Raw genomic sequence first — 27,207 nt, 5'->3', positions numbered from 1 at the left:
CTTTGATCTCTCAGGTTGTGGCGTCGCCGGGGGAAACCTGCTTGATTGTTGAGACCATCTTCCATCAAAGCTGCACCACAATCCTTTGTTTGATGGTTGGATTTCTATTAAAGTATTGTTCAAATCAGTAGTTGGATGTGTTGACTAGAACCCCCACCTGTGCTCCTCCAACCATAAAACCTGTCAATCCTGATGTTGAGGCCTGTTGACTGATAAATGCCACCAGGGGGCAGCGCTGCTCATCCCTGATGAGGCCTCGACTGGAACTCAAGTTTCACACTTTGAAGTTCCCCTTTATGACTGAGAGTAATAGCTGCCACCTGAGCTCAGCAGGGTGGCGTCCTGTCCTGCAGAACCTGAAGCAGCGTGGCACCGAGGTTCTGTCTAAAGATAGGTCAAAGGGAGGCATCAGGAGTCCGTCGGACCCAGCAGAGTGACTGACAGCTCTGAGCGTCTGCTGGCTCCACGCTCTACTTTCAAGTGCCTGACCGACACAGGAACCTGGGGCTGATACTGATGCTGACTGAGAAAATGCTGCTATCAATGCATCAGTGGAGATAAATGTTCTAGTTCTTGTTTGTGCACATCTCAATGTCCCAAATACTAAACTCAAACCTCCAAAATGAGGGATCGGCGCTCATGACCGTTGACTGACGCTGGGGTTTCAGGCTCGATGCTAAAAGCAAAGTTAGGGAGTAAAGAGAAAAAAAATTCAAAAATCGTTATAAAAGCGAACATTCTCTACGTAATAGACCCTCGAACGTGATGAAGCAGGAAACAGACATACAAAGAAGGCTGGATAGTAAGAACAACGTTTTACTGCCCATTGACAACAGTGGACTTCACTGGCAGCTGGAAGATGAAGAATTATGTTCATATCAGCACGTTGGATCGTACATCAGCTGACACGGGGAGAACCGGCCCAACCAGCGGCTGTGTGACTGGAGCTCGACTGCCGTGTTGAAACGGTTCTGTAGCTTTAGAAGTGCAGCAGAAAGGCTGGCGTGGAGCCGCGCGTCCCTGCAGCTTCCTCTCACGGCAGAGCAGCTTTGTTGTAGCTTAGCGTTACATTTTAGAGAGCTCTTTCACAGTGAACGGTGGAAGTTAATGATTCCCCCTCAAGGCTGCCTGCCTGCCTGTTGCAGGTGTGTGTGTGTGTGTGTGTGTGTGTGTGTTTCGGCTGATGAAGAAAACCAGAGTAAACTGAAGCTGAACCTCCGGCACTTCTACAATCCCACTTTAACCATCATTTGCACGTGATGAAGCGAACCCATTCCAGTGTGTAGGTTGGTGTAGGTTGAAGCTGCAGGGCTGGAGGGAGGAGCTTCTCCACGTTCCGCTGCTGTGGATCCATGTTTGGAGACACCTGGCATGTCCATACGCTGCCGGCAAACAGCTCATAAAATTCTCATGACCTTGTATGGTCATAATGATGGGTGTCTGACCGTCATGGAACTTTTTTGAGGAAGAGAAAGGCCGAGGGTTAGAAGAGGGTCTGACAGGAGTTGTGAGTGAGGGAAAAGTAGTCTGAGAGGAGAGAGGAGGATAAACGCCGGAGGTGAGGTGACGGACGAGCCGACTGTTAGGATGAGGTTCTTTTCCGCTGGAAAGAATTCTGCCTGCTGAGTGAGTCCAGCCTCCGCGCCGCTCACACGACCATGCGAGAAGAGACAGCTACTCATTTATGATCTGAGGGCGAAGGTCAACGGCAAAAAAGGGAAGATGCAACCTCAACCGCTCGGGATTCAAAGAACATCATAAACATTTAAAACGTGCAGGAAAGACAGAACAAGATGGACAGCTTCAGCAGAGGAGCGGCTCACCGTCACTCCACATGGAGGCTCGGAGTCACACACGACACCGCCGTGTTTTCTGGTCAAAATAATTTATTGTAAACAAAAACAACTACAGTAAACCATGACAGGCAACCAAGAACCCGGTCTGTGGTTAAGAAGGGAGGAGCCCTGGAGACCTTCATCTACCTGCTCTGGCTTCTCTCCCGCACCCGTTCACCTAAAATAGCAACCATAAATACTTCTCGTATAAATATTTGACACCTCTATATTCCATGAACCCATCATTTCCATCCCACTTGCGAGATGAGCTGGTCCTCAAGGAAAAAGCAACACCACCCACTAATTACCGATGACTCATCAGGGAATGTAGAAGAACTGGAGCATAAATACGTGGTCTTTTTAAGTTAAAGGTTAAGTTACAAGTTAAAATACGATCCTGTTTCACTGAAACACTAAAATCCCTTGGATGCAGTGAATCCTGTCACAGCAGCGCTGGCAGGGGAGGCTCCCTGGATCCCAGGACAAATCTAAAATGAACTTGGACTGTTTCTTCATCGTTAAGCTAGTGCGATGGTTCAGACCCACGCAGCCCTGCTATTAAAAACAAGCATTTGAAAGCATCGCCCTGCTGTGACAGGGAGATAGAACAGGAAATGGCGTCGGCGACCAGCTACAGTGAATACGCCGTCTCTAGGAGTTGTTGTTGTTGTGCTCCAGTCGAGCCACCATGGTGGTCACCAGTTTCTCCAGCTGCTCCGCCCTCTGCCGGCCCGTCTCCAGGACCTCTTCATGGTTGGCCTTCTCCTGGCTGTCGTAGTCCATCACCGAGCGGTTGCTGATCAGCGACATGGCGAAACAGCGCATGCCAGCGTGGCGGGCGGTGATCACCTCATGTACGGTGCTCATTCCTGCAGGATGACAGACACCATACTTCATATTCTGCGATGCTCAGCTGTTGAGGTATGGAGAGATTTATATTACCAACACTGAAGGGAATTCTTCAACCGTCAGAATTTCACCCTCAAAAACCCTGACGGCAGGGAGCTGCTGATGTCACTGTTCTGCTTGTGTTGCAGATCAGGGGGCAGAGCATTTTAGGGCAATACAGAGAGACAATTAGCCAACGATGGACGTTCACATCATCGGTTCCTCAAATGAGCGGCGTCATGATGCAAGAGTTGTGTACTTTGCTGTACAATTTTCAGTCTTAATTCTTTAACGCTGAGCAGCCCGGTGCAGCAGTGGTCCTCACCGTGGCCCCCCAGCAAGAAGGTTGTGGGTGGAGCAGTGGTCCTCCCTGTGGCCCCCCAGCAAGAAGGTTGTGGGTGGAGCAGTGGTCCTCCCTGTGGCCCCCATCAAGAAGCTTGTGGGTGGAGCCCCGGCTGCAGCACGGGGTCTTTCTGGGTGAGTCTCCATGTTCTCCCTGTTCCTGCTGGGTTCTCTCTGGTACTCCAGCTTCCTCCACAGTCCAAAGACAAGAGGGACCAGGTTAATCCAGACTCTAAATTGACCGTAGGCGTGGCTGGGAGAGCCAATGGTTGTCTGTCTCTATGTGTTGGCCCTGCCATGGACTGGTGACCTGTCCAGGGGGAAGGCTGCTGGGATAGGCTCCACCCCCCCCACCCTCAACAGGAGAAGAGGGAGAACATGGAGGGATGATGGATGATGGATGGAGGGAGGGAGGGAGGGATGATGGATGATGGATGGAGGGAGGGATGATGGATGGAAGCCACAAAAACCCTTCTTTTCTTTCTTATTGACAGGAAGTGAAATGTAGAAATTTGTGCTCAGGTTGCCAGCAGGCGTGATCTTAGGAACTGAATCAAGGTAACTGACAGGAGCGTGAATGGCGGGAACGTCCACCAGTCAGGGAACAGATCTGGCTTTAAATGTGCTGAAATAAGGTTTCAGGTCCAGGTTCTGGAGGCTTGGAGGAGCGGTCCACCCCTGAGGGTGTAGAAGACGGACAACTAAGAACCCTAAGAACTCACCAACAGCGTCGGCGCCCAGCCTGTGCAGCATGCGACACTCAGCGATGGTTTCAAAAGAGGGACCTCCCAGGACGCAGTACACTCCCTCCTGCAGGAAGTCGGTGTAGCCCAGCTCCACCGCCACATCGTTGGCCAGCTGGCACAGCTCACGGTCATACGCGTCAGACATGCAGGGGAAACGAACTCCAAACCTACAGGAAGGACGGGGATGATGTCACAACTTTACGTTTAAGTTTCTCGGACTGATTAACTTCCCCACATGATGTCGCGCTCTATTCTGGCTGGTGCTCAATAAAAAAACAGCAGTGTGACGAACCAGCAGAGCTCAGTCAATGTGGCATGTGTTGTTTTGATCCAGTGTGAGCGGCGCTACACGCGGCTGCGCCCCACCTCCGGCCCCGGCCCTCGAGGACAATAAGCACTTTTTGTTGCTGCAAGGCCACAGAAGAGACGAGTCAAATATGTCGGGGGAGGAGACACTGGACTGCTGAGTCATTGGCAAAGGGAATGACCACCCGCTCTGGCGTGGAAGCAGGGCTGACACGAAGGAAACCAAATCAGGTCAAATGTGGTGGTCTGGGAGACGTGGATGCATATTTAGAGTTCTGATTTCACAATCTTAGGACCTGACACCAAGAGAAACGTTTCCTTTTGTAACTTTGAGCTTTGAGACCTTTTCTGGAATTTTAACCCTGAAAGTTTGCATGTTGAACTCACAGAACCGGACGCCAGCAGCACCCTGCAGCAGACAGGAAAGACGAGTTCTTATGTGTCAACCACAAACACACCTGAGGGGACAAGCAGCAGCGCCGCCCTCTACACTGATCCCTCCCTCCGCCCGCCCACCTGTCATCGTTGGGTCCAGCCAGCGGGTTGTTCCCCGCAAAGCCCGGCATGTTGATGTGGTCCTTGATGATCATGATGTCTCCCACTTTGTAGTCCTGGTTGAGGCCCCCGGCAGCGTTGGTCAGAATCACTGTCTCCACGCCCATCAGCTTGAAGACACGCATGGGCAGCGTGATCTGGAGAGCAGGATGCAGAGGCAATCAAGTCCACGCCAGCACACTTGACATCAAATAAGACAGGTGCTGGGGCGAGGACACCCGCAGCAGCACGGCGAGGAGAAGGACCATAAACCACCTCTGATGAGAGGAACTCTGACACGCCAGACTCACCTTCTGGACGGGGTAGCCCTCGTACAGGTGGAACCTGCCCTGCATGCAAACACACGGCTTCCCCTTCAGCATTCCAAACACCAGCTGGCCAGCATGACCGTGCACTGCAAACACACACACACACACACACACACACACACATTAAAGCGCACACACATGCCAGCACAAGCACACAGGAGGGGATGGCGGCAGGTTGTCTGTCCATACCTGTGCTTCGCGGGAAGTTAGGAATGTCTGAGTATTTGAAGACCTGGGGGTCCTTCAGCATGTCGGCCAGCCCCCCCAAACCTGAACCACATACGATTCCCACGGTGGGCTGCACCTGTGTGCGTTTCATCAGCCACTCAGCTGTGGTGCGACACTGCTCATAGAGGTCCCTGGAGGAGAGAGAAACACTGAATCAGTCCCACTGCGGCTGGACCGAAGGCGTGTGGCGAATGCATTCATTCATGCTGTGATTAACCGCATGAGCCAGTACAGCCAGTACTACCAGTACTAAGAGGACAGCTTTGGTCCACTGCCCCAACTGCCTCCTCGCTGGCGTCCGTCACCTCAGCCACCAACTCAGCCTCTCCGTGTTCTCTGACGTTCCTGAGCAGCAAGTACGACAGGAGCACCGGCTGCTGCTGCTGCTACCAGAGGCGGGGTACTGGTTCGGCTCGCCGCGGTGTGGGAAAATCACCACCAGGGAAACCAAAAAGCAGAAAGCCACTTGTCATACCGTGTGTGTGTGTGTGTGTGTGTGTTCAGAGATGGGCCTGTGAGTCTGGGGTGACTACAGGGGTGTGGACGACCTCACGGGTCTGAATATTCACTGTTGAGTGGGTTTGTTCTCTCTGACAAAAAATAAAATGAATAAATCCATGGTCTACTGACACAGGGAGTACTTGAACTCCTGCAGTACTTGAGCTCCTGGAGTACTTGAGCTCCTGGAGTATTTGAGTTCCTAAAGTACCTGAACTCCTGGAGTACTTGAGCTCCTGGAGTACTTGAACTCTTGGAGTATTTGAGCTCCTGGAGTACTTGAACTCCTGGAGTACTTGAGCTCCTGAAGTACTTGAACTCCTGGAGTACTTGAGCTCCTGGAGTACTTGAGCTCTTGGAGTACTTGAGCTCCTGGAGTATTTGAGTTCCTAAAGTACCTGAACTCTTGGAGTATTTGAGCTCCTGGAGTACTTGAACTCCTGGAGTACTTGAGCTCCTGGAGTACTTGAGCTCCTGGAGTACTTGAACTCTTGGAGTACTTGAACTCTTGGAGTACTTGAGCTCCTGGAGTACTTGAACTCCTGGAGTACTTGAACTCTTGGAGTACTTGAACTCCTGGAGTACTTGAACTCCTGGAGTACTTGAGCTCCTGGAGTACTTGAGCTCCTGGAGTATTTGAGTTCCTAAAGTACCTGAACTCCTGGAGTACTTGAGCTCCTGGAGTACTTGAGCTCCTGGAGTACTTGAACTCTTGGAGTATTTGAGCTCCTGGAGTACTTGAACTCCTGGAGTACTTGAGCTCCTGAAGTACTTGAACTCTTGGAGTACTTGAACTCCTGGAGTACTTGAACTCCTGGAGTACTTGAGCTCCTGGAGTACTTGAGCTCCTGGAGTACTTGAACTCCTGGAGTACTTGAACTCTTGGAGTACTTGAGCTCCTGGAGTACTTGAGCTCCTGGAGTACTCGAACTCTTGGAGTACTCGAACTCTTGGAGTACTTGAACTCTTGGAGTACTTCAGCTCCTGGGTGAAGCGTGTCTCTCTCAGCCCTGATGGGACAATGACAGCGTTAGAACCCAACATGGCCGCCAGCAGCCTGGATGAGCTGGAGAGACACAGAGAACCTGCATCATCACCAGGAACTGCCGCAGGAACGGAACCATCACGGGGCTGACGGGTGTTTGTCCTGCTGTCAAAAGGCCACAGATCCACAGAAGGTCTCCACTGAAGCGGCTGACCTGCAGGTGGATCCGCACCGTTCACCTGCTACAAAGCTAACAACACGCAGGCGGAAGGTTCCACACACTGGCAACTCAGGGCTGCTACAACTGAACACATCCAGCTCAGCAGTACTACAATACTTCTGATACTTGGCCAAAAAATACACTGCTGGAATCCACCCACCCACTTACAAACGTGACACACACACCGCCGTGACACACGCACTCTCACGTGAGGTTACTCCAGAGTGCAGCCGCCGGAGTTCATCAACTAGATCAATACTTCTTTAAAGTCAGAGGAAAGGAGCATAAGCACCAATAATAACAATATTAATAATGATGACGATAATAATGTGTATATAAACTAGTAGTCAGGGAACCCTCTAAAGCTGCGACTGCTCTCTGCTTCTAGTCCTGCTGGCTCATACACACACACACAAACACACACTCTCTCTCTCTGTCAGGAAAATTTCAGTCCAGTGTGACTGAGACGTTTTTGTGTGAGACTGAGATGACGTCACGCCGGGCCGCATGTTTCCGTCTCACCGAAGTTCGTCGTTTTCGCGGCGCTCCTACAGAGTTTCTGAGAGGCAAAGATTTCTGTTGGACTGCAAAAATCGACCCGAGTCGCATCCGCGTGAGCGCGCCCTGTGTGTGTGTGTGTGTGTGTGTGTGTGTGTTTTAATAACCCTAAACACAGCGGGTTGGTCTCCGCCGGTCGCGCGCCATCGTGCTGACCTCCCCTCATGGAAGCGTCAATATACGTCACAGGACGACGTGTAACCGCATAAAAACACCGTCAACATCCCAACGCTGCGTCTCCTTTAAGAATAGAATTCCGGGATATCACTGACCCGAACACGGACTCCGACATGATGAAGGTGGTGATGATGATGACGAGGACTCGGCCGTCGTTCTCACGCGGTGCTCACGACGTTCTCCGAGTTTCCGAATAGTGTGAGGGGTTTAGGGCGCACCGGACCACCCCCCGACGCACAGACCCGCCTCTCTGATTGGTCCGCGCGCAGGCGTGGTGGTGGTAGTGGTGATGATGATGATGATGCAGATGCAGGCCAGGCCCGTGCAGCGTTCAGGTGCTGCCTCCTGAAAGGGAATCTGTAACACAGCGAGAAATCAGAAACCACAACGTTCACGTTTCAGTTCGGTGGGAAACCCCGCGGCCAAACTGCTGGCACGCGACCGGCCAGTAAGACGAGATTTGCGATGAAGACGAAGGAGAACAAAAATGTGAACCGTGCAGGACAAAAAAGCCCGCAACAAAACCTGAAAGTTTGCTCTTAAAAAAAAAAGAAAAAGAAAAAGATTCGCTGTCTGATTTCTGAGGCTTCCCGGTTTTGAAAAAAAATCGAATCCCCATGATTTTGGACTGAAGGTGCGACGTGATTGGGAGTGGAATTCATCTTTTTTTCAGCCATTTTCATTGAAAACCCCGTAAAAAGTCCAACCAGGTGATGATGGAGTGGATCAAAGATGTCTCCTGCGGTGGGACACACGGTCAGGACGTCTCTGTAGCGCCACAACATCCTTCTCAATCCCACCTGGGACCACAATCCCACCTGGACCCGCAATCACACCTGGACCCACAATCACACCTGGACCCGCTATCACACCTGGACCCACAATCCCACCTGGACCCGCAATCACACCTGGGTCCACAATCACACCTGGACCCGCAATCACACCTGGACCCGCAATCACACCTGGACCCGCTATCACACCTGGACACACAATCCCACCTCGACCCGCAATCACACCTGGGTCCACAATCACACCTGGACCCACAATCACACCTGGACCCGCTATCACACCTGGGCTCACAATCACACCTGGACCCGCAATCACACCTGGACCCGCTATCACACCTGGACACACAATCACACCTGGACCCTTAATCACACCTGGGCTCACAGTCACACCTGGACCCCCGGTTACACCTGGACCCTCAATCAGACTTTCACAAACTCTGCATGTCCTGCGCTTTGGGAAGTGCTGCCAGCTCCGTCATGGTGGCTGCAGCAGCCGAGCGTTGATCCGCGTCCTCTGGTTGTTGCTGTGGTTGTGTGGATGTGTGGTTGGATCAATAAATGTCTACAGTTTCCTGCGCCGGCGCGTCACGATAACAAACAACAGGCTTCTCTCTGCAGCTGCGTTTTCCTGCAGTACAGAAGCTGATAACGTTCCCAGTCCATGAGGCCTCCTCCCACCAGCTGCTGATTCCAGAGGTCTGGAATCCTTGAAGGAAATCAGACAGTTTCCCTTCAGCAGAGTCAGTGGGACATGGAGGAGTTCATCCTGCCTTTTTATTTTTAACAAAAACTTAATTTATTGCTGAAAAATGGGGATAATGAAAACAGATCAAGTTAAATAAAATGTAAAAATATGAAGTAAAAAAGAAAAGACATTTTTAAATCTTAACAACAAGAAGTGAGCAGTGTCTAGACTTATTCTACAAGTGTTTTTGCTTTTTGTTCCCATAATTTTTTGATACATGAAAAATATCTTAAAATCATTAATAAATCCAGGGAAGGAGGGCTTATGACCGCTCCGTCTGGCACATGAATGGGACGTTTATGATATTCATCATGTTTGAAACAGGAAAATCCAAACCATCCATGAAGAAAATAAGATGACATTCAAACGGTGGGACGTCACTGAGCTTCAGTGATTTTTTTCAGTTGTTTGTCTGTCCAGAGGACCAGCAGCTGCTGTGCGCGCTGATGGGCGAGGCCGGTCTGTTCCTCCGTGTGTTCCTCACAAACCAAACCATCGCAACTCTTCTTGCCGCCATCTCTCTCCATGGACGTCTCGCACGCTTGTCCGTGTTTATTTCCACGTCAGCTTCAGCTGGCGAGGCGGTCCGTCTACTGAAAGAAGCGTTGGCCCGGTGACGGGTGGTCTCACCTGCAGCCCTCAGGATGGTCCTGATGAGTCTCAGCTGTCTTCTGCTCCTGGACTCTTCCTTGGCTTGAGAGGCTTTATGGAGCGCCTGAGCACCTGGGGAGGTGAAGCTGACAGCACAGTGTGTGTGTGTGTGTGTGTGTGTGTGAGTGTTTGTGTGTGAGTGTTTGTGTGTGTGTGTGTGTTTGTGTGTTTTAATAACCCTAAACACAGCAGGTCGGTCTCCGCCGGTCACGCGCCATCGTGCTGACCTCCCCACATGGAAGTGTCAAGACACATCACATCTGTGCGTGCGTGTGCATGTATTTGTGTGTGTACCGGTATGTGCATGTGCATGTGTCTGTGTGTGTATGTGCATGTATGTGTATCTGTGCGTATGTGCATGTATTTTTGTGTATGTGCATGTATGTGTGTACGTGTGTATGTGCATGTATGTGTGTACGTGTGTATGTGCATGTATGTGTGTATGTGCATGTATATGTGTGTATGTGCATGTATGTGTGTATGCGCATGTATGTGTGTACATGTGTATGTGCATGTATATGTGTGTATGTGCATGTATGTGTGTATGTGTGTATGCGCATGTATGTGTGTACATGTGTATGTGCATGTATATGTGTGTGTATGTGCATGTATATGTGTGTGTATGTGCATGTATGTGTGTATGTGCATGTATGTGTGTATGCACATGTATATGTGTATGTGCGTGTATATGTGTGTGTATGTGCGTGTATATGTGTGTGTATGTGCATGTATCTGTGTGTATGTGCATGTATTTTTGTGTTTGTGCATGTATGTGTGTACGTGTGTATGTGCATGTATGTGTGTATGTGCATGTATGTGTGTATGCGCATGTATGTGTGTACATGTGTATGTGCATGTATATGTGTGTATGTGCATGTATGTGTGTATGTGTGTATGCGCATGTATGTGTGTACATGTGTATGTGCATGTATATGTGTGTGTATGTGCATGTATATGTGTGTGTATGTGCATGTATGTGTGTATGTGCATGTATGTGTGTATGCGCATGTATATGTGTATGTGCGTGTATATGTGTGTGTATGTGCGTGTATATGTGTGTGTATGTGCATGTATCTGTGTGTATGTGCATGTATCTGTGTGTATGTGCATGTATCTGTGTGTAGGTGCATGTATGTGTGTACGTGTGTATGTGCATGTATGTATGTGTGTATGTGCATGTATTTGCATGTATGTATGTGTGTGTGTGTGTGTGTGTGTGTGTGTGTGTGTGTGTGTGTGTGTGTGTGTGTGTGTGTGTGCGCGCCAGTGTTGCTGTTTCCTAATCTTACATAACAGATAATTAACATTCGCATGGTCGTGCTGCCTTTCACAGCAGAACCAGCCAGGACCTGTTGGTCCCGGCGATCTGCCTCAGCACAGGAAGATGCCTCACTGGTCTCATGTTCTCAGTCTGAGCTGGAGAACCTCATTCTGTGCTCAGGATTTATTCAGCCTCAAGTGGTTTATAGAACATCTTTGACTTTCAAACATTCATTCTGCTTTTTATCCGGCAAAAAAAAATCTGAGTTTGTTTGCAAAATCAAGACAGCAACTAGAGAAAATATTGAGTTTCCCTTCTAACCTTGAAAACCCTTAAAAAAACATTGTTGCAGTTTTTAATGCATGCTCCCAAAGTAATTTTATCAAATAAAAAATAATCCAAATGTGACGATTTTCAGTTTATGAAGAAAATTTTTAATTAAACTGTAAAGATGATTTCTGTGTCAGTCCTTTGATCATTTTAGGAACGATTTCTCTAAGGTTTTTTTTGCTGCTTTTTCCCTCTCCTTCCTTCTGAACTTTGCTCAGATTCAGATTCAGATTCAGATTCAGATTCAGATTCAGATTCAGATTCAGATGACTTTATTTATCCCCGAGGGGCAATTAAAGCTTAATTAAAGCAATTAAAGCTTTCTGATTCTTACAGTTTTCCATTAAACCTTCTTCATGTTTCTGCGGCACATTGAAGGAAACACTTATCAGAAGTTCTCTGTGCGTTATTCCTCGTTGATCATGGGTTTGTTTACGTGTGATGCAACGCTCCGGCAGCCATCTTGTGTTGCACCGCCTGAACGTCTGCTTTGAACCTTTAAGGCTTCTTCCCTCACAGGTTGCGTGGATTGTCATCCTCAGACTGAATGTCTCTGGGGAGAGATGGTTCCCGCTCACCCGGCCTCACGATGACTCCCTGCTGGTTGATCATCAACAAGAAGCTTCACCGTGTGGCAGTCCTCCAACGCCTCTGACGAGCTGCATGGGGTTTGGAAAGGTGATCATTTCCCGCAGTGCTGCAGGGGTTCATCAACATTCCTGCGGTGTTGAGGTTTAGCAGAATAAAGTTACTGTTGCCTGAGGTGCTAAAATGCTCCTCGCCAGCATGTTAACCGGTTCCAGAGCCTGTAACCACGCCTCCACAGACTCACTCTATAGAACTGGTTCTTAAATAGGCTGCACACTTTTTTTTGGTGTGTGTGTGTGTGTGTGTGTGTGTGTGTGTGGGGGGGGTATCCTAATGTGACTGTTGACCACGACCACTTAAATAAATCAGTCAACCAAATTACTGGATAAAACGTTAGACGATGACATCAATGACAAGGAGTCCCACCTTTCATACAGGTGAGGGTGCTTCTAAGGGCCTCCGTGATGACAGAAGAGGGAAGGTAAGAAGGGGAGAAGCCATCAAACCATCGAGAGATCAAGTCCTGAACCTTGTGTTTCACACAAAAACTCAGCAGTGCCTGCAACAATTCATCGCTCCAGGAGTCTTTCTGCAGCTCTCACAGTTCCCTGATGACGCTGCCTGGAGTGACCAGCGAGGGGCGCTCCAGCGCAACCCGCTGCCTCGGCCGCTGACGCTGCTCAATAAATGATGTTGCACCTTTTCCATCTACTTCCTGTATAAAAAGATAAAAGAATTGATAAAATAGTGTCTATGTTTAGGTTTTAATGAAGTTTGAGCTCTTATGTACAGAGAAAATATCAAAGACAAATATTCTTGTGTCAGAATTCATATTCTGCAAAGGAAGCTTACGTTTTTGATCTTTGACATTTTTTCCCCCGGAATGAGCAGAAAATGAAATCTCTCCTGTTTTCATTCCCTCCTGGAAATCCTCGTCTTCCTCCTCATCAAGAGTCCACGTGTTTATTTGGAGTGTTACTGTGTGTGTGCGTTCTCAGGTGAGGAGGATCAGTTTCCCACGAGAAAGAAAAGCAGGTGCTCTGAAGATTGCTGGGAGTCCCCCCCCCCCCACACACACACGCACACACACACACACACACACACAGACACACACACAAACTCACACACAAACTCACACACGCTTTGTGGAAACATTCACCAAAAAGTTGCATTCTCCTGACCTTCACATTCTAGCTATAATCTTAATCTGAAGCCTAAAATAAAGAGTCAACTATTGCCAAACAGCCTGATTCTGCCGTTCATGACCAAGTACATTTAAACTTTCTGTCCTGAATCATTTATTAATCCATGAAAACTTCCCACCAACAACAGCAACTGACTTTTAGCCCATCACCACTTTCAGACTCATGTCCTTGACTGACAAAGGCCTCCTTCAGACTGCAGGCACATCGGATTTGTCTCTAAAATCAGACCTCTTCCCACCCCAACGGTTGTTGTCGAGTGATGAGATTTGATCAGATTTGTTGTGTCTACACATCAACAACCTTTCATCAACACACAAACGGGAGAAGATTCAGGTTGCAAGTGACACCACAGAGAGCACGCAGACAGCTGGACATCCTGTAAGGTGATCTGCTGCCACCCGGTGGCTGAAGGGGAGCCTGCAACAACTGCAATACACTCACATATGTTTGTATATATGTGTGTGTTTGTGTGTGTTTCTAGATTGTCAGTATGAGCTAAACATCTTTTTATGGCTTGTCTGTTTGGTGAGAATATTTTAGTGCAACATCCATTTCATCCATAAAGTGTAAATATCTGAGTTTTGATGTCAGCAGCGTCCATGTGACTGACCTGGGGGCTCCGAGTCAGCACCGGTTCATGGTTAACTTTTGACACAGGACACGTCTCTTTACTGCATTGTTGGTTGGGTTTTTATGTTTGAGTAGCAACAGTTTATGGCACAGTGATGGTCCTCTGACTTGAAACCGAGTCTTAGTGAAGTTTAATGACAAATTGATGGGTGATAAATGGAGGAACCGAAGACAAATTAGTTGGAAATCGCAGCAGGTGTCTAAACTTTCTGTAACCCTGTAGTCCTCAGCAAACACAGCGAGACAAACACAGGAAGGAAGAGCCACGGCCAGCAGAACAGCGAATAAAGGATCCAGAGTCAGAGAAAGGCTGGAAGTGGAGAGAGAGAGAAAGAACAAGAAAGAGAATGAATGAAGCGGAGGTAGGTCCAGCACCACCACCATCACCCTGAGCCAAGAGCACTGACCCCCCACACACACGCACGCACACACACGTGCACGCTCTTACTTACGTCACTTTTATATTCAGCCTCAACATCCCTTTATCTTACTTCTAACCCCAATTCCCAACTAGCATTCTTGTACTTAAACCTCATAAAAGTACTGATGGAGAGCTGGGAGTGAGACGTCGGGCGTTTGGAGTCGTTGTCTGGTGAGATGTGGTGACGCCACATGGCCTGAGCGTCTGAGGTGAAGTTGTAGTTATGGGAAGCCTAGATGCAAGAATACTGAAAGTAACACCCCCACGCCTCCTCTTGTCTTGTCTTTTAAACTCTTTGAGGGGGAGAGAACCCGTCAAACTGGCGGGCCTCACCTCTCTGTCAGAGCTGAGGTGTGGTTTTTGAGTTTGTGGTAAAACGGGTGCAGCTTCAGTGACTTCATAGAGACTCCACCAGGAGACCTGCACATTCACGTCACTGAACCTTCAACTCACCACGAAGGAAGGAACACAAACCTGCCACCTGTAGCAGCAGCAGATGCCCCCCCCCCTTGATAATGCAGTTGAAGTTGTTCTCCTGTTCGTCTGTGCTTCACTTGAAGAATCAACTTGAGCCGATTGTCTCTCAGTGACATTCAGGAGCAGGATGAACCACAGGGTTTCTTTGGAATGTCCTCATGTGAAACCTCACCAGAGAAAACCAGCAGACGGGAGGTGATGCTCTGCCCAGGACCTGCAGGAGCCTGCATTGATGTACACACACAGATACGTGTGTGTATGTCCATTAATATATATGACTGCGTTTGTACACACACACACATATACATAAACACACACATTAATCTAAAAAAATCAATTCCTCACTTTACTTTTCTTTTACTTTCAAAAAAGGAAACAGAAAGACAGAGAAGAAGAAGAAGAAGAAGAAGAAGAAGAAGAAGAAGAAGAAGAAGAAGAAGAAGAAGAAGATGTCTGCCGAATGTTAAAAAGCTTGAAGATTTAAAATGAAGAATCTGCTCTTCTGCCACTTCTGCATCCAACCAATCACAAGCTCGCACAGGTCTTCCAGTGGTCACTTGGACCCGCCTCCACCCGTCACCACCCCAGCGCAGACTCACCTCCTCGCCTGCTTCCTCTCCCTCCACCTCCCCCACAGCCACAGCTTGTTGATTGTACATTAAAGAGTTCCAAGGCAAAACGCTTCACTTTCCTCCATATTGGTTCCTCTCATGTTGGTTCTGCTTTTGTGTTGTTGGTTGGTTTGAATCAGTAATTAAATCAAACATCTTCAGATAAATTGTTGATTGCAGAGTCTCAGAATTGTGGTACTGACACGGAGCAAGTATCCTGATACTGTCAGAAGTTCCTCTGTACTTCTGAGTACGAGCGTGTATCTTCAACCATGGTCAAGTCTTGTTTCTCATTAATGTATCTAATTAACCTGTGATTTTCATCATTGTCTCCCAGTCTCTCTACACTGGAAAAGCAAGAAAGGAAGAAAGTGATGTGGAAAAAAACCCTCCATCCGTTCCTAACTGTGTACTTTAGGCTGTTCAACATGGCGAGAATACCACAATTAAAAAAAACGACCTCCCTCAACTGTGTGTGGCCACACAGGTCCCCCCCCCGCCGCCCCCCCGGGCTCGTATTCACCTCACGAATGTCTCTCTTTATGTGTTTTAGCTTAACGGGACGCTTCGTACAGACGCTCTTGGACACAACAAACGCTGCGCAGAACTTATGAATAGGGGCCTCTGTGGTTCCCCCTAAAAAGAGTGTGTGTGTGTGTGTGTGTGTGTGTGTGTGTGTGTGTCTGCTGCGGGGGGTTGGTGTGTTAGTGCTGTTTTTGCGCACGTGAGACTCCCGCTGTTATGAAGTGATCGTCATGGTACGCATTCTGATACATTTGTGGTCACGTGTCACTCTGATATTCAGTTGACGGTTGTGGTGGTTGGTGGGGGGGGTGATCAATTATCACAGCAATTACACAGACGTGAGGAGGATTCAACAGAGAGAGAGGGAGAGAGGGAGAGAGAGGGAGGGAGAAAGAGAGGGGAGACTCTCCTCTTATAAAGCCAAGTTCTGGCACTCTGGGGAGAATCAGCGAGGCCGAGTGACGACCGGTCCTTGACAAAAGTCCTCCGAGGTGAACCGGTGTCAGGCTGCTGAAGCTGCAGTCGTGTTGAGTGAGCATGACAGCAGAGCCGACATGTGGACCGCAGGCTGAGGCTCGGGGCTCCTAACTCCTCTCTGCTCGGGTCCATCAGCTTGTAATCTCAGCTGAAAGGTAAGTAAACGATTTCTTAGCACATTGCAATGCAAAAAATGTAAGAATCAAGACGATGAAGACCAAAAACATGTTTGTTTCTCACACTAAGAAGTGAAAAGTCCTGATTTCCCCTCACAGTGAAGGTAAGTTTCTCACCTGTTCCCACCTGAGGACGCGTCCAGAGAGGAGAGACGCAAATTAGAGCTTCATTGCTTTGATTCGTTCATCCATTCAAATGGGTTCATTTCTTTCGCGCTATCTCAATCTTTTCAAGAAATATAGAAAATAAGTAAGAATTTTCTCAAAAAACAAATGAAATAACGACTCATCTTTATTTTGGTGTTATGCAGGGTTACTATGAAACTCTGCTGGGCCTCTAAAGCAGGACAGATCAGTGCCAAATGAAGAAAAGTATGAAAAGACAAATGAATAAAGAAGTAAGAGAGTAGTGTAATGTAGTATTCAGAAGTAGATTGAATAATTAAGGACATAAAAGTAGAACCAGATTCCAGCAGCAGTGCAGGTTAGTTGGGTCTTCATATGTGTGCTTCGTACTTCTTGAATTAAGGAATACACACACACACACACACACACACACACACACACACACACACACACACACACACACACACGGCAACAACAACAACAAAATCTTTTTATTCATAAATTCAAAACCAGAGTTGCTTTGGTGCCTCGTCACGTCTCCACAGTTTGTTAAGAACTCTTTAATGCTGTCAACTCCAGGCTGTAAAGTTTCCCAGGATGCATTTCTGCGTGTGGTGTAGCAGAACGCCCACAGACGCAATGAAGCTGAATTCATTGAAAATATCTACTCAGCCCAACCCCAACCCTCACCATCGCCATGCAGTATTTCTGTAAAGGCAGCAAAGGGAACGAGCTTTGAAGACAAATTAAAGCGCTTTGAGATCCTTGACGCTCTCATCGTTGGGCTTGAAGCAACGTTTTGGAGTAAAAAAACTAGGAAAATAAAGGGTTTCTTTTCTCAGGAGTTGCAGAGCCGCAGTGACTTGACTCCTATGTGTTAGAACCGGCAAAGATGGTTAGTAGGCGAAGTTTTGGTGGTCAAACCTAAGAAGTCTGGCTCAGGAGAGGACATCTCTGAGGACCCCAGAAAAGAGACGCAGAGAAAGAGAGGCGTCCCACACCTTGGTTTTCCTCCGGGTCGCAGCAGGTGACATCAGATCACCTTCCTCCCCAAACATGCAGACCTTATTTGAAGACAAATACTGCAATACTGCCACGCTACAAATACTTACTGAAGTACCCGTCAAGAGTTTGGACTCAGGACCAAAATCTTAGAAAGCTCATCTTTTCATGCTTTAGTCACCCTGTTTGTTTGGAGGTGAAATTAACTGACATAAGAAAAATATATACTGTCATAAGAGATAAACTCAAGTTTGTGTGTGTGTGTGTGTGTGTGTGTGTGTGTGTGTGTGTGTGTGTGTGTGTGAGGGAGAGAAAGGGGGGAGACGGAGAGATGGAGGGTGATTACTCTTCACTCCAGAATACTAACGAGGCTCTTTTGTCACAGATGTCTTTCTCTCTCCCTTCCTCTCTTCTGTTCTCTCGTTTTTCCTTTCACGCATCTCTCCATCTCTCTCCCTCTCTCTGTCACACTAACACACAATCACACACACATTTGTACACGGTTTCTTAGAGAATTGCACACATACATACGTATGTACACACACAAACACACACACACACTCACACACACACACACACACACACACACACACACACACACACGGATGGGCACAGAGTTGTTTTTGTCAATGGTGTCTTTTGTTTCTTTTATCTCTGAGCCAAACAAAGCATTCCTGTGTACACAGAAGAGAGAGAGAGAGAGAGAGAGAAGGAAGGAGGGAGTAAGAGGAAAGTAAATAAGGGAGAGAGGGAGAGAGAGATCAACATCTAGCGCTCCTTTGTTTGGCTAAAGAAAAAGTTTCAATTTAGTTCTTGGATTCGGCTCGCTGAGGTAGCGCAGGACAGTGAGTTGTCGTGTTGCCATGGAGATGGACTACATCCTACTGGAGAGGTTGGTGGAGAATATTTCCTTCTTTTCACTCTCACCAGCATCCATGCAGTCATTTATCCTTGATCTAATATTACAGGCTGGCGTGTGTGTGTGTGTGTGTGTGTGTGTGTGTGTGTGTGTGTGTGTGAGAGAGAGGGAGAGAGACAGAGAGAGAAGGCATGAGGGAGTTGAAAGAGTGGCATTGTCATTACGGAGCTTCTGAGGGCCTCGTCCTTTCATGATCCCGGTCGGCCGATGTAATTAAAGTTGCTAGGTTATATAATTCATGATCAATGCAGAACCGTGTCCTGAGTCATACGGCCAAAAGTATATGAACACCCCCGTTTGTGTACATTTATACACAATTGAAACAAACAAACACACACACCTCAGACTTCATGTAACGTCTTCAAAAGGAAATGCAGTGCGTACGACAGTGCACTCAGCGGCTGCACTAAAATTTTAAGGGAATTTTTCCTCATTGTGCGACTTTATTCTCCTGCTCTTCCTAACTTTTTCCGGCGTGCGATGCGTTCCAAAGGGTCTTGGTGTTTTCGGGGCTCTCTGGGTCGTTTCAGCAGTTCAGCGTTGAGCAGTTTGGGGTGTGGAGAGAGAAACAAGGCTTTACTTCAGCCTGAAAATGAAAGGATGCAGGATTTGACAACAACAACAGAAGTTGTCGTCATTTACCAAAGTAAAAGAACTTTTGATCTTCTTTCCTGATGAATTCATAATTCAAACATTTAACCACTAAATTGACCTCCCGCAACATTAGAAGGCTTCTCTGCTCCGTCTGTCAAAGCATCAATCAAAAATGTACGTGGTTCAGCGTGATTATCAACCAGAAGGAGCGCATTCTTTGTGCTGTTCATAGCTGTCTTCCTTTCCCCAATAAGATCATGAATAAATGATGAGTTACTCTGAAGTCACGCTTATAACCGTAAATAATCAGTGTCAGGAAATAAAACCCCGCCAAAAATACCCACGCGGTGCTTTTCATTTCCACCCTGCTCTTTTGTGTTACGATGTCCTGTTTTTGTCCTTTTTCTGTATACAGTATACTGTCTATTTTGTACATACACGTATATTTTTTCTACTCATTTTTCCTAACTTATTCCCTTCCCTGTACAGCAGGCAATGCCAACCCAGTAACAAATTCCTTGTTTTTTCCCAACTTGGCCAATAAAAGCGATTCTGGTTCAGTGGCCTGCAGGGTTAATTAATGGTTGATAATGAACTCTGGCTGTTGTTGTCTAAATCTGCAGGAGTGGTGAAGTGTTCAGTGCTTGTTATCCAGCTGATCATCAGCATCATCGCCGCTACGATCTGGTTCCAAAACCTTCAGAGAAGAGAAACGATGGAGGCAATCAGGTTGGGTGCAGGGTGTCCACGTCCTTGGCCTCAGGTAGCACGGTGGCTTCTTCTGTAATATCTGTGAGAAGGAGAGACAGAGACCCAGGAGAGGGTGCAGACAGCAGAACAGTTGCAGGAAAGTAGTTCTGAGCCCAGAAAGCCCCCGTCCCATTGCTGCTGCCGTCTCCAGTTTCCAGTCAGAAGTTCACTTTTTGTCCCTCCAAAAAAAGCCTCTGGTCAGAATCAACGGCTGAGACTCTAAAGAAAACGTTATCTAGACGAACGTCCCGGTTCCAGACAAAGATTTTATTTTTGCCTGAATCGACTCCTTCAAGGTTCTCCTCTGTCCTCTGGTTCACAAATGGTCGTCTGTGTGGATTCTTTGTCACGTTAATGCATCACATCTTCACCCTAACGCTACTCTTTCTCTTCTCTTCTCCTCCTCTTGGAACTCTTCCCTCCACTGACCTCCATGATTTGTTGGACGTAAGTGAGAAAATACACTGAAGATAAAGAAATATACTGTTTGTCTTTGTGTGGCAGTGACCTGCAGTTGAACGTTGAGACTGAGGGGAACACCCGACGATGGGAGGGCCTACAAACATGGCCGCCCAAAGGTTGCATTAGTACATCAATAAACCCATTTTCAAATGTAGGTGCAAATAAATACGTAGCATCGCTAACGATGAACTTGTTCAGAATTCGGCCAGCAGAGTCTGATATTTTGCTGCAGTTCCACACAAAATGTCTTCGCTTTTTTTGCTTGCAAATGTGATTTGAGTTTTTACCCTCCGAGGGAAAAAGTTTGGGCACTTCTGAAGTTTACTGAGGAGATGCAACTTTTACACAGTGGATTTGTCTTGAATGATTGATACGGTCGTCACAAACTCGTTTCTGAAGGGATTCTGGTTTGCATGTTCTGCCCAAGTTTTTGTCTCTTCTAACACAACAAACGATGTGGAGTTACTTTTACATCTTTTTATGTGCAATAAAACCGAAAAGGTTTGCAAAACGAACTAAAAAAAGTGTTATTGCAGGTAAAACCAACAGGGATGTATCAACACAAAAAAGTGTATTAATCCAAAACTGTTGTGTCTGCATGTCCCAGAATTTTGCAAGGTGCATTAAAACCAAGCCTCATGGGCAGGACTTACAAGTAAACGTGTCTCCATTGGTCAGTTACAGTCAGAGTGACTGCTGTAACTGACCAATGGAGACACTTCCTACGTCGTCCATCGACCGTTGCAGGTTCCCCCATGATAACCTTATTTCTCACTCGCTTGTGTCACTTCCTGTAGAGTCGAATAAGAAGCTTTCCAGCGAAGACCAACTAAAGTTGGGTTGTTTTGATTTAGGTGCTTATCTGAGCTCCTCACCCCCCACCTCCTCACCCTGCCACCGCAGGAATAATGGCAGAACCTTAACTCCACTCATTCTTCAGTTCTCCATGTCTTCAGTGTGGTTACACGGTCTTCAGACTTGGACACATGACATGTCATAAGTTTGTCAGTTTCCAAACGCAAACTCGTGACCAAGTCAGTTTGTTGCTGGCTTATACTGCAATTTTTTAAAAGACTTTTTCTCTTCCAAAATTCTGCTCCTCTGCAGTCAAGCAACAGCCTCTTGAGACGTTTAGTAGGCTTTTGAACAACAGACTGAAGCAAAAGACACGTAACAAAAAAATAATACAAAATGAATCGGCCAATACAACTAAAAAAAACCCTGCGTGGGTGTGCACCGCCACCTTGATTCACTTCATTTGTAGATAACTCAGTATTTCCAGAGTAACAGTCTGACTATGACTCATGGTTTGAATATTGTCAAACTCAGGTCTTCTTTTAGACTCCCGCGGGACTCCGAGCAGGTGGCTGCAGGGGAACCAAAACCTCCGCCATGCTCACACGAGGCTCTTGTATCTTAAACATTGTGCTCTTTGAAAATTGATTTCTGTGTGTCGAGGGGCAGAAAAATAAGGTTTTTCTTCTTTCTTTTCCCTCTCATTCAAGATTTGTTAATACGATATTGTTCTTTTGTAAATTAATGAAATAAACAATTAAATAATACCAGTTTGTACCACACACAAATAGTTGGATCATTTTGGTAAGATAAAAATGCACAGTTTTTGTATTGTTCAACTTTTAGTTCACCTATTTCCCCTCTCAAATCTCGAACGAGCCCATCAGCAGCCAGCTAAGCTGATCTGACATTTATCCCTTTTTTCTCCCCACCAGATGACGTCTGCCACCCCTCCTTCTTCTCGTAGCTCCTCCCCCCAGAAGGTTTGCCACTCCCAAACACAAACGGACGTTTTGAAACCCTTGCTGGGCGGTGGCATCTCCAGTGGTGGCGGGACACTGAGGAAGAGGAGGCGAGTCCTGTCTAAAGATGGACGCAGCAACGTGCGCATCGAGCACGTCAGCGGGCGGAGCGCTCTTTACATACGTGACCTCTGGACGACATTTCTGGACATGCAATGGCGCTACAAGTTCTTCCTGTTTACAGCCACATTTGCGGGGACCTGGTTCTTGTTTGGGGTGCTGTGGTACCTCGTGGCGTTGGTGCACGGCGATCTGCTGGGTGAGGAGGAGTCTATGTGGTTACAAAAATCAAGAGTCTTCCCCTAAAACTCCGACTCAGAATCACTTTCACTCCTTGGAGTTGGTCCCTGACGCTGTTAGCTAAAGGAACCGCCAACTTTTCGGGTAATGCGCGAAATTTCAGCTGAACGACGTTTAATCCCCTCCTCTCCTCGGTGCAGCTTTAGGGACCTGAGAGCCACAGAGACCTGCTGACTCTTTGTTCACTGAGCCTTAAGTTCCCATCCAAAAGCTGCATTGTGGTTCAAACAGAAAAGGATCAGGATCTTGGTTTGTCTGCACATCCTCCTCCTCATCCTCGAGGAGCAGCAGTCGCTCTTCTTGTCATAAACAAACGTCGTCTTTTGTTCGCTGAATTTAAAGGGAGGCGTTTGAGGTCCTTCGTGAGATCAGTGCACCCAGAGGTTATACTAATGTAGGCATTCAGACCCTTTTGGTTTAAAGAGTAGTTTAGGACTTTTGACGGAGGTATGCTAACCTGACCATCCATTACCATTCATTGTGCTAAGCTAACTAGCGGTCAGCTGGTCTCTGAGGGTCTGACCTCCCTAACGCAGCACAGAAGAGGGAAGCGGATCATCTCCGTCTCGTCTGCTCAGGATGTCAACGAAGCTGATTTCCTAACAAGTTGGCCCGGTCCTTCGAGGCCGCGGCCCGAAGCTGCACTGGAACACGTGGATGCTCCTGTGCTTTGATCTGGAGGCAGCGACTGGAAACGGTCCAAAGCACATATTTGTAGGCATAAAGAAGTCAACGATGATACTGACACGCCTCATGTAGCCATCAGCAGCTGACCGAGAGACCAAACGATAAAATAATAATAATAAAACAGATAAAAAGCGATGAAACATCATGACTGTCCTACAGGTGAAACCTTTCGCTGTTCGATTATTCCTTCCAGAGTTTGACCCTCCATCCAACCACACGCCCTGTGTGATGCAGATGCAGACCCTGACGGGGGCCTTCCTCTTTTCCCTCGAGTCTCAGACGACCATTGGTTATGGTTTCCGCTGTATCACGGAGGAATGCCCCGCGGCCATCATCCTCCTCATCATCCAGCTGGTCATCACCATGCTGATGGAGATCTTCATCACTGGGACCTTCCTGGCTAAGGTAGCCTTGACCAGCAGCAACGATACACAAATACACACACATCCAGCGGCAAGCTTAGAAACATCAACCAAGGGTGGAATCCCATGACGCCATACTGGATTGCAGTTCTGTAATAATCAATAAAGAGTAAGATAATAGTGGATTATAACACAGTAATAGATTACAATACATCAAGATGTCTATGTAACTAGAGAGGGGGATCCCTAATATGGCAGAAAGCTTAAATTATGGGTTTAATCACAGTGTTGGAGTTTCACCGTTTCAAGGAATTTGACAACTGAGATGAAGCACTGACATTGTCGCCCCCCCCCCCCCCCCCCCCCCCACACACACACACACAAAGACGAACATACTAACATCGTCAGACTGAATCCTGAATGAGTTTTCTCTCGACAGGTGGCTCGGCCAAAGAAGCGAGGGGAGACAGTAAAGTTTAGCCAACATGCTGTGGTGTCGATACAGGAAGGTCGACCGTGCCTCATGATCCGCGTGGCCAACATGCGCAAGAGTCTCCTGCTCGGCTGTCAGGTCAGTGTGTAAAACCACACGCGTGCGCACACACACACACACACATTTATGTATATATATATTATATATATACATAAATGTGTGTAATAACTGCTTTTCCATTCCCCACCGTGAATAAGAGCAGACTGATGCAGTTCTCATGGCATGGCGATGGTGAGACGGCTCTCTCGGCGTCAATGTTGCCAGTGTTACCAGTGTTACCAGTATTGCCAGTGTTACCAGTAGCTTGAGCGTCTCTGCTTGAACACAGACGGGTGTCTGACTACTGGGCCACAACGAGACACTGTGTTCATCAAGGTTTTGTGTTCCAGTCGATGCTGATCAGATCTGAGCTGATAAACACTGGTGTCTACTGCAGGGTCAGTGCCCTGGGACTGCATGCAGATTAAAGCTGCTCCCAATTCTGAAGAAATGGGGGGGGGGGGGGGGGGCACTTGCGTAGGAGTGGGGGTTTTTAGTGGGAAAAATGGGGCTTTGGTCTTCACTGCTTTGTTGCAACAACACTTCACATCTTTACATTTCTCCAGGTCACTGGAAAACTGCTCCAGACCTCTCTGACAAAGGAAGGGGAGACTATTCGTCTCGACCAGAGGAACGTGTCCTTCCAGGTGGACACGTCCAGCGACAGCCCCTTTCTCATCCTGCCTCTCACCTTTTACCATGTCATCGATGACAACAGCCCTCTGAGAGCCTGGGCCGCCAAGGGTATGTTTAGTGGTGAGGTCCAGGGATTTGGGGATTGGCAGCAGATTTATGGCAAGAGAGTATTTATTTTTTGAATTATATTAATTCAACACTGTGGCTGTTGTTCAAGATCAATATTTATTGCAGCTATAATGTACACCCACTCTGAGTGGCTGGGTGCTGTCCCCCGCCTCTCTGTGTATTAGTTGTACAATATCAACACAGATTTACACTCTGGCAAAAGTAAGGACCATAAATCTGTTCCCTGCCTGCTCCAGCAACACTTTAGACATCATACATATGTATGATGTCTAAAGTGTTGCTGTACGTTTTCATTTTAGCTGTGCAGGTGACATCTAGAGTGTAGCTGCCAATTTCACGGCCACCTCCTAGTAGTGATGTGGGCTCGAGTCTTAAAAATAATGGTCTAGTGTTCGAGAATATATGTTCAAAATGATAAAATCATGTCATATCGTCTCCTGGTCCCGCACCAGGTGGTGGCTGGACCGATCCAGAGTTAGCCGACTTCGAGCTGCTAGTGATCATGAGCGCTACGGTGGAGCCAACCTCAGCCACCTGCCAGGTTCGCACCTCCTACCTGCCGGATGAGATCCTCTGGGGCTATGAGTTTCCCCCCGTAGTCTCCCTCTCCCCGTCAGGTAAATATGTAGCAGACTTTGCCTTCTTCGACAAAGTGGCCAAGACCAAGACCACTCCCATTTTTAAAACATCCAGCCCCCAGCATGCGTACCACAGCAATGGAGGTGGGACTGTTCCTGAGGTGTCCGATCCAGAGAAGATCCGTCTGGAGCAGAGCTACCGCGAGCGAGGGGAGGAGCGTGGGCGAGTCAGGGACACTCCCCTCAGCGTTCGCATCAGCAACGTGTGATTACCTGGACTGGTTAACAAGGAAGAAACTCATCCAGCATGAATCAGAACAGGTCACAAGAAGACAGCGAGGCTGACGGCCTCTTCAGATATTCAGACTGTTTGAACCTCTCAAAGCATTTGAGGGTCTTAGCTGCGCCAAATGATGCAGAAACAAACATGAGGGTCAGAGTGTCATTGTCCTTTATCTGTCAGACTAACATGTGTTGACTCTGGTTTGACTGTATTCGTAGGTTGGCCTAACTCTGCCTAACTGCAGGTACATGTGGAGGCTGCTCGCCCACTTCCCCTGTACTGCATGCATGTACTGCGTGTCACTACTAAATAAAAGGTCAGGTTATTCATTGGTGCCACTAAGGTGAAAAAATAAGGAGTGATGAAGAGGAAGGAAAACCCAGGTGGGCTTGAGTGGGTCGAGGGAGCTGAATGCAACATGACCAGTTCAAAGAGAGAGCTTTTCCACTGTGTGTGTGTGCGTGCGTGTGTGTGTGTGTGTGCGCGCGCGCGTGCACTCTGGGCTGGTGGAAGCGTGGTGCTGCCAGAAGACGCAGAACATCCTCCCCATCTTTGTCTCTCGCGGTTGGGACTTGTGTGTTTGCTCATTGGATGATTCCACGGACGGCCCTGAACTGAGGTCATGAACGACTTGCAGTTTTTTCAAAGCTTATGAATGTTTCATCTCTAGTGTCAGCAGCAGTTTGACGTTCATCAGAATGAGACAAGTATTGTCTTTTAAGACACAGAGCGAGCGACATTTTGCTCGTCCCACCAGTAGACACTAATCGTTAGGGTTGGCTAAAGAACACATTCATTGCTGTTGATTAACTTCAGCTAAATAAAATAATCTTATATAATCATTGAGGTGATTAATGCACTGATTTGTGTGTGGAATCTGAACTGCTTGGTTCACTTTGGTACCCTCATGTGTCCTGTCTAAATGTCCACAGCAGACAGAGATTCATCTCTTCTCATAAACTAAGTCAGTGTTCATACAGGAGCACGTCTCCGGCGCCAGCTTTTTGCGCCTTCACTGCACTTGTTTGAAACTGAAAGATGTCAAAATATGGGGCTGCTCTGGGGTTTCTTTGGGCGCATCATCAACTGGCTTGTATTTTCTCCTCCACTGGAACTGGAGCTCATGCTCTTTCTTTCTTTTGAGGATATCCCTTGTCTTGCTGTTCCTCCATCTCACACTGTTATGCAATTTCCTTCTCTCAGTTATCGCTCGGTACCAGATGTGTTGCACAGGCAAGGCACTACAATATGCTGGTGTAAGCAGTAGTGAAGTACTGCAAAACTACATGTAAACAAACCTTAAAATGAATACACTGTATTTGAGGTACTCAGTACATTGTATCTCTTGTTGTTGTGGGCATTTGTACTTTTCTTTTATGTTTTAAAGCAGTAAGTTAGCACTTTATGGATGTAAACGAAGCACTGTAGGAAGAAGCACTTACACTTTGAATACTTAAAACGCAGTGTAAAAATAAATAAAGTGAGTAAGGTTCTGTGAG

At 47.4% G+C, this 27,207-nt stretch overlaps 2 protein-coding genes across 6 annotated transcripts; one reads left to right on the top strand and one right to left on the bottom strand.

Moving 5' to 3' along the window:
- Positions 1-1,874: 1,874 nt before the first annotated feature.
- On the bottom strand, positions 1,875-8,010 carry LOC147262152 (purine nucleoside phosphorylase-like). 2 transcript variants are annotated; one of them, XM_086204585.1, is made up of 6 exons: positions 7,742-8,010; positions 5,170-5,339; positions 4,963-5,066; positions 4,634-4,809; positions 3,788-3,978; positions 1,875-2,704 (listed from the first exon to the last, which is right to left on the bottom strand). In XM_086204585.1, the coding sequence occupies exons 1-6, from the start codon at positions 7,759-7,761 to the stop codon at positions 2,487-2,489; spliced, it is 879 nt and encodes a 292-aa protein (XP_086060711.1). In that variant the 5' UTR covers positions 7,762-8,010; the 3' UTR covers positions 1,875-2,486. The 2 variants fall into 2 exon arrangements, with proteins under 2 accessions (XP_086060711.1, XP_086060712.1); XM_086204586.1 differs by lacking the exon at positions 7,742-8,010 and adding an exon at positions 5,453-5,900.
- Positions 8,011-16,307: 8,297 nt separating this feature from the next.
- LOC147262151 (ATP-sensitive inward rectifier potassium channel 10-like) lies at positions 16,308-27,201 on the top strand. Of its 4 annotated transcripts, XM_086204575.1 has the most exons (7): positions 18,446-18,551; positions 19,796-19,901; positions 22,147-22,460; positions 23,382-23,593; positions 23,990-24,121; positions 24,649-24,826; positions 25,300-27,201. In XM_086204575.1, exons 2-7 carry the CDS (start codon positions 19,888-19,890, stop codon positions 25,692-25,694), a joined length of 1,245 nt encoding a protein of 414 aa, XP_086060701.1. In that variant the 5' UTR covers positions 18,446-18,551; positions 19,796-19,887; the 3' UTR covers positions 25,695-27,201. The 4 variants fall into 4 exon arrangements, with proteins under 4 accessions (XP_086060698.1, XP_086060700.1, XP_086060699.1 ...); XM_086204572.1 differs by lacking the exons at positions 18,446-18,551; positions 19,796-19,901 and adding an exon at positions 16,308-16,510 and having other exon boundaries at positions 22,115-22,460; XM_086204574.1 differs by lacking the exon at positions 19,796-19,901 and having other exon boundaries at positions 18,399-18,551.
- Positions 27,202-27,207: the final 6 nt, after the last annotated feature.

This window comes from Aulostomus chinensis, chromosome 5 (genome assembly GCF_037954235.1).
Source record: "Aulostomus chinensis isolate RoL2024-O1b breed Wild chromosome 5, RoL_Achi_v1.0, whole genome shotgun sequence".
Classification (NCBI taxonomy): Eukaryota; Metazoa; Chordata; class Actinopteri; order Syngnathiformes; family Aulostomidae; genus Aulostomus; species Aulostomus chinensis.
This window is presented reverse-complemented; position numbering and strand designations above follow the sequence as displayed.